At 45.7% G+C, this 7808-nt stretch overlaps 2 protein-coding genes across 2 annotated transcripts; both read left to right on the top strand.

Annotated features, from left to right (window-relative positions):
- Positions 1-137: 137 nt before the first annotated feature.
- Positions 138-384, top strand: ACHE_70691S (uncharacterized protein; the record flags this gene model as incomplete). Its single annotated transcript, XM_043283051.1, has 2 exons — positions 138-290; positions 348-384. Coding segments are annotated over 2 exons (190 nt in total), but the record flags the coding sequence as incomplete, so codon positions are not given.
- A 5068-nt stretch (positions 385-5452) lies between these two features.
- ACHE_70692S (uncharacterized protein) lies at positions 5453-6373 on the top strand (the record flags this gene model as incomplete). Its single annotated transcript, XM_043283053.1, has 1 exon — positions 5453-6373. One exon carries the CDS (start codon positions 5453-5455, stop codon positions 6371-6373), a length of 921 nt encoding a protein of 306 aa, XP_043140371.1.
- Positions 6374-7808: the final 1435 nt, after the last annotated feature.

Genomic DNA, 7808 nt, shown 5'->3' on the forward strand with positions numbered 1-7808 from the left:
TTCCTAACATCATCATTACTAAAAGAAGAATTTACAGGCATCCACACCTACATATATGCCTTCACCAACGTTGACACACGATGGGGATATGCAGTAATGTTGAAAAACTATTCCAGGTCATACACAATGTTTCACGAATGCCTGTCCGCTTCCCACATATCCATGGCGGTGATCATGGCATCAGGGCAATTACAGTTGATATGTGTCTGAAATGGGCGCCAGCCAGGAGTTTGCGTGATTGCCGTAATGGATCGCAGCAATGTGGAACAATTGCAGGGACCCAGCCCACTGTATGTTGTGTCTATACTCAGCACACATTGACAACAGGGCTAATTAAATCTCTCCAGCTCCAACACCACATGCGCGAGGCTCACCCTGGAGCCAGTATGTGTTAAGCCTTTGCTGGAATGTGACATGATGGCTAATACATCCTAGCTGAGAACCGGACTTGTTGCAATGTGAAGATCCTGAGCTTATTGCAGGCCAGAAGTAAGTGTACAAATAACCTATTGTATGCATATGCTGATTACACATTTGTTCTGTATAGCGCTTTGAAACGGTATGTTCTCACTGGTGGCTGGCGCAATGGCCGTTTCCTGCATGAGCGGTGAGCCTGGGTATGTATCACTTCAGTCCACTGCAGAGAAAAAGTCCGATGGAGGTGATATCCCAGGAGATGTATGGATTGAGATATGCCTGTGAGGCTCTGGCGTAAGTATTCCCCATGCACATCTCATAGAGAATCTATGCTCACTTAGAATAGTGCATTAGACCCTGCTTTTGCTGACCACTGGAAGGTGCGTTTTCACCGTGACCGAGGCATCACTATACCTGGAAGTAAACGCAAGCAAGGCCCTCTCCCTCTAAAAGCAGTGATGAGATCAACCCTGCCTCTCCCACACCTGCTCTTCACGCCAGCAAATGCCGCCATTCTGGTAAGCTTAAATCCTCTATGTACTGAGCATATGGTGATTATACTAGCTCATATTGTCCATCATTCGACCCGTTTGATGCAGGCAGGTGGACAGGAAGATATGAGCAGGGTGAGTCAAACATCAGACAGAATGGTACTGTGGAAAATGTCATGGGCTCAGAATAGTAGATAATAATGAATTGATATTCCTATCTAAACTATTGTAGTTACCGACGAGAATATCGAATCTGGGAAAGAAAAGAGAAGAAGAATTCTATCTACAGGAAAAAGGGCTTTTTATATCTGTGCTGTGTGGCCTCGCTAGGTGGTATTTGATTCAGTTCTGTATTTAACTTGCTTTCGAACACATTGTAATTATCAATCTAATACTAAGTTGTAATCAATTCCTCTGTCACAACCTGGCTTCTCTCGTATCGTATCTAGGGTTCTAGTTAGTTGTATTTCGAGACAGGACACTTACCTTAAGTATCTTCCAACTACGTGTATGTTCCGATGACCATCCAAGCCCAATGTAATGCAATACAAGTCATTCAGCATTGGTTACCTTTCTAGTTTCTGACTCGTCCGCACTTAACCAACAACCCAGTATACGTACTCGGTTGGGCCTTGTTTCTCTATTCGTTACCTTATCGATTCTATTTGTCTTACGGAGCCTGGAGGGGGCGATATACCCATCGACGCAATGATCTAAACATACAGAGCAATAGGAAAAAGCGAACCAAACAGAAGCTCAAAAAAGGACAAATAAAAGAAGGTTGGAAACAGAAAAGGGTCAACAAAGAGAGGGGGAAAGGGGGAAAGGAAATCGAAGCGAAGATTATCCTAGTACAGGCACCGATCCTGTGATATTGATAGCCTCCGATAATCATAACAATAACAGGTGCTGGGTCATCTCCTTTGCAGTTTTCTGCTACTGTAGAGGGGAAAGCAGTCAGATGTGAGTTGAAGAGGAAACCCCAAAACCATTCAAGTTCAAATATAGGAGAAATAACGATCAGATTCAACTGCGAGTATTCAAGTTAAATACACCACAGAGACAGTTGGGCCAGAGTCTTTTTCGTATACGGTCTGGGCACTGGTAGAAAAAGATGGGTACGCTGACAAAAGAGCCAGTCACAGCCGAGTCGGTGATATCCACAGATGAAGACATCCAAACTCGAATCCACCTAATTGAAAAGAGGAAATTCGGGAACAATGACTTCATTGCTGCACCCAAGGACGCGGATGGATGAGTAGCCTTCCCCAAACACTACACGCCAAAGCTTGGAATTGATAACATCTAATGCAATTCATTAGTGTCCAAGAACCAGCGCAAGAAATTCCTTCGGGGAACATACTGTACGGGTGAGGGGATGAGTGTCGACAGTCTATTATTAACCAGTCTTCAAGAAGGCCTTCTGTTATCCACCGATGATATGCTCCTCCGGGCAGAAACCGATTACAGTGTTCACTAAGACGATTTCCATCTCGAAGCAGCTCAATTCCCCATCCTGGCTCTGTTATTCGGAAATCTATTCTGCCATCACCGGCCTGAGTCCACTCACTCGAAATGCCAACACCATGACCGACCAAAGAATGAAAGGCACGGTACAGTTCATCTTGAAAGTGTGCTTCTGGGGGATGGGAAAGCGTTGGTTTATTGTACACGCTGCGTGAGCCCATGCACAAATTCTTCCTCGAGAACTCGCGAAGAACGGCTTCACAAAGGGATGTAATTGATGGAAACCTTGCAAATGGAAAAGGCTTCGGATCGTGGACCTGCAAAAAATGTTCAACAAATCTAAAGGCGTGGGCCATCATTTAGCTCTGTGTTCAAGAGTTGAGGAGAAGAGAGTGTGGAAACACTTACTTTCTGTGCAATGGCGATGGGAAGAAGCAAACTACCTCTGCCTTTTTCAATGCTTCTTCATCTGGAATGTCGGAATGCAGCCATCCCATTTTAGAGCAATAGTCCACCCCAGGATCTTTCAGATCACATGGTATTACCTTCTCTTGTAAGACTTTGCGGAGCGTGTCTGCGGCAGGGACGGTGAGTTTGTCAAGTGATGGAAAGGATCGATACACATCTGTATTCTCTAGACAACGGAATACAAACTGGTCATCGTCGAGTGACCTGAGAAGATGCTCTTTTGTGATACGATCGATGTTTCCTTTCTTCAAATCAGAGCGGTATTGCTTGAAAGTAGAAAGGAAAATGAATTAACGTACTCCACATGCGAATGTAACACACGGGCGAATGTAACACGAAATCGCTCCGACGCGACTTCCGATTTCTACTACAAATTTCACCACACCCAACGATGCCTCAGAAACATGATGAAAGCCAAGTAATATTGGCCCTTCAAGCTATGCAAAATGATAAAAATCTAAGCGCTCGAGCCGCTGGCAGGATCTATCACGTGGATCATGTGAAGCTTAGTCGCCGCCGGCGTGGCATGCAATCACGATGCAATATATCAGCCAATTCACGGAAGCTCACTGATCTAGAGGAATCAACGATTGTCGAACACATACTTGATCTAGATTCCAAAGGGTTTCCTCCTCGGTTGTCTGGTGTGGAAGATATGGCCAACCGACTACCGACTACTCACAACGCGCGACGCGGGACGCGTTGGGGTAAACTGGGCTAGCACCTTTGTCAAACGGCACCCAGAGCTCACAACTCGTTTCAATCGGAAATATGACTATCAGAGGGCTCTATGCGAAGACCCAGAAGTTATTTGTCGTTGGTTTACACTTGTTCAAAACACAATTGCGAAGTATGGCATCCAGGAAGCAGATATCTATAACTTTGATGAAACTGGGTTTCAGATGGGAGTGATCTCGACTACAATGGTTGTCATAAGCTCTGAACAACATGGAAAGGCAAAAGCAAAACAGCCTGGCAATCTTGAACACTGCTGATGTCCTTACAAAAGGCACGAGGAAGATAATGCATAAGATGGATTTGATGGAAGCAGAGATTCATGATCTTCGGGCGGCAAACGAGGCCCTTAGCAAACGCCGGAGGGCTAAAAAACACGTCTAAGGAAAGGAGGGTCGCTTTCAATACTGGAAGCTCAGGAATTAGGGGATCAAATGGAGGTTGAGGTGCAACTAAAGGAGGAAACACGCATTAGGGCTGGTCGGCGACCGCGGACTGAGACACGCGCGCGGCGCTGTGGCAATTGCGGAAAGGCCGGACACAATGCGCGTTCCTGTCAGATAGTAGTAGAGACGTCTGAGGAAGATGATTCTGAATAATTTTAATGGAATTTTAGTGCATTGGTGGAGATGTTGGAGTTAACATCGCGGCGGAGCGATTTCGTGTTACATTCGCCCGTGTGTTACATTCGCATGTGGAGTACGTTAGCTTATTGAATAGTATGGCAGATGATTCATGGGGAAACGAACCCGATTTACGTAAGACACCAATGAACTGACTGCACCGGGGTGTCCATTGGTCATGAAATAGAGATAGTCGCAAGCTTCGGGGTCCATGTCAAAGGTTGACCAGGGGCCGGAACAACACTTCTGGATTGCATCCTTAAATTCCTCTTCATTATAAAAAAGGTGTACGTCCGGTGCATCTTTGACCCGAGGTTTCAAAATCGAAACGCACTGCTGTGGGCCGAACCTGAGAGGGGTACCGTAGGGCGCTTCTATCAGGCCCGTTTGCGGACTCCCGTAGGAGGCGAAGAGACAAATCCTCGGCCCATACTGCCGATTGCTTTGTGCTTTGAAAAACGTCAACCAAAGTTGCGTATCATAATATGTGGCCTGAGCCTCATCCATAATAAAGGTAACCTTTCGGTCGTAAAGATTCGATGTGTTTGTGCCCTCAAAACCGGCTTCTTCGCATTTTTCTGCCATCAGTTGTTCTGGGTCGGACGTGTCTGGCCAACCTGTCATGAAAACAAAAGGCCTCCCGTGTGAGATGCAGTATTCCCTCAGAAGCTTGGCCAGGGTCGTTTTGCCCGAGGCAGGTGTCCCGCGAATATGGATAACTCCCAGTTCGTCTAGCATCTCAACTGTGACGGCCTGGTCACGTTGGTTGATTATCACGTGAGGTGTGGTTGTTTGCTTTATTGCTTTGTTGATAAATATGGCGTTACCTCCTTTCTTCCTTCCTCATGTTGATTATTCTCGTCGATAGCTACCTAGGTAGAACCCATGAGTTGGACGTTCCATCATCCTAGTAGAGCGCCGTGACATAATAATCAACATCCTCCTTTTATACCTTAGGGAGAGAAATACCAAAGGCTTCTCCCTTCAAGGGATTCGCTGGTGCCGCAGTTCGGGAGCTGGCCAGGCTATAACAGTGTCTCCATTCAAGTTTCCATCCTCAAGTTCATCCTCAAGTCAAGTCAAGCGCTGCTTCAGTTAAGTTTCTAGAGCTCAGGACTGAAACTTCTGTTGTTGGCATATTCAAGTTCAACTTTCAAGAAGTCCAGTGGTTGCGACTATGCTGGCACCCCTTCAAGTTCTCAAGACTTAAGTTTTTCAAGATTCAAGCTCACGATCCCTTTCTTAAAGATCATGGACCCCTTTCAAGAACTCCGAAACGAATTTTCTTCTACGATCCGCGCCCTCCAGAATGAAATCGAATCCGTCAAAAATGAACCCAAACCACTTCAACGACCAAAGCCATGCCTCCCTGATCCCGAGAAATTCAATGGCCAATCTTTGAAGTTTGATACCTGGCTTGCTTCGATGAAGGCTAAGCTTAGGATTGATGCTCCAGCTATTGGTGATGCAGTGGCTCAGTTCTACTATGTCTATCTGAATCTGGAAAGCAAAGTCCAAGCTCTAGTTCTTCCCCAGTTATCTTATGCAGAAGACACCAACACCTGGGATTACAACACCATCCTTGATCAACTATCTCTGGTTTATGACAACCCCAACAAGGTTCAAGAAGCTGAAGATTATCTACTAGTCCTAAAGCAGGATAGTGGTGAATCTGTGGCAGCCTACATCGCCAAGTTTGAGAGGATTCTTTATGAGGCAAAGGGCAAAGATTGGCCTGATGTCACCAAGATTTCAGCGTTCAGGAAAGGCCTCAATCCTACTCTCCGAGGACGTCTCAACCAGCAGTTGAATCTTCCAAAATCATACACTGATTTCCTTCGTGTGGTTCAACAATTGGGAAGTCATTCTTTCAGCTCAAATTCCACCAATGTTTCCCACTCTCAATCACACCAATCTGGCTCTCACACCAAGTCTGATCCTATGGACCTCAGCGTCATCAATATCAACTCCCTGTCAGCAGCGTCCACCTCCCTAGATGAAAGGAACAGACGACGACAACAAGGATCCTGTGTGAGATGTGGCTCCTCTGATCATTGGGTGAAGGATTGTTCCATGAAGGCACACAAGGAATCCAATAAAATATGGAACCAGCAGATGATTGCAAGGTTAGAGGCAAACCGTCTTGATGACCTTAATGATCTCGATGATTGATTTTTGGAGATGTTTGGACATGTTCATGTGTTTTTCTTTTTCAAGTGTCTCATGTATTGTTGCCTTCTCATGTTTTCTTACCTGTGGGTTGACCATGACATTGAGGACAATGCCTATTGAAGCCGGGGGGTAATGTGACGGCCTGGTCACGTTGGTTGATTATCACGTGAGGTGTGGTTGTTTGCTTTATTGCTTTGTTGATAAATATGGCGTTACCTCCTTTCTTCCTTCCTCATGTTGATTATTCTCGTCGATAGCTACCTAGGTAGAACCCATGAGTTGGACGTTCCATCATCCTAGTAGAGCGCCGTGACATCAACAAGTTTCGTGATCGTTTCAGAACGTGGGCAGATATCGGGATGCAGAGGTTGATTGGGAGGACTATAATGGTAATGATGACCTGAATGATCTTCGAATGAGCCAAGTACTTTCTGTGAGATGGAAATAGGCTTACCATAGCTCCTATGAACTTGCATGTCATGACCACAGGTCTTGCAGTTACCATTATGGTGACCGGGAGTGATAGTTGAGCCTGTCTTGCAGTCGCATGGCCCCCACTTGTGATGTATAAAAGTGCAGCTACCCATGGTTATTTTGACGACGCGAGTTTCGTCCGGGGAAGGCTCTTCTGTCGTCGAAGTGATCACAGGTGAAGGTCCAGTTTGGATTAACGCAGAGGATGGGGTAGCGGATGGAGGAGAGGATGGAGGGGCAGAAAATGGAAACCGAAACCACCGCATGACGACATTTGAGACCATGTCTACTGCGAGGAAGGAAGGAGCCAGCACTACAGCGTAGAAGACGGTAAGTAGTAGGCGGCGGCAAGATAAGGTGTCAGATCGTATTATATAATACAGATTGGCATTCATCCCCGGACGGCGATCATCCATACCACGACCCACCATGCGGAGTACAGTGCGGCCTCGCTTAGCCGTACTAAAGTTAACATGCGAATTTGGTTGGTTTAAAGAAAATCCGTATTATCAAAGTATACTATCTGAGCGACTGATCTAGAGTTGCCTGCTGCTTTATATAAAACGGCTTCTCCATCCATTCAAGCATTTTGGTTTCTTCAAGACAGACCTACTGAGAGTGTTCCTGATATTGTATAACAATGTGAAGATCATCAATTGTTGCTTTCAAAGGTGGTGAAACAGCAGGGCCGTCATCATCAGATTCATCATTTGTAGATTGTCACGGGCTCGGACTAGTAGATATTAACGAAATGATATTCCTATCTGAACTAGTGTAGCCATCGACGAGAATATGGAATCTGGGGAAGAAGAGAAAAGGAAATCTATCTAGGTGACGGACGGTCTTTATAGACATCTGTGCGATGAGGCTTAAGCCTTTGTTTGCCCAGATTGCTTGTATGGTGTGGAGCTGTCACATCGATGAATGTGTTTGTGATGGCTCAGCGCAGCGCCTTTAATGA

This window comes from Aspergillus chevalieri, chromosome 7 (genome assembly GCF_016861735.1).
Source record: "Aspergillus chevalieri M1 DNA, chromosome 7, nearly complete sequence".
Lineage (NCBI taxonomy): Eukaryota > Fungi > Ascomycota > Eurotiomycetes > Eurotiales > Aspergillaceae > Aspergillus > Aspergillus chevalieri.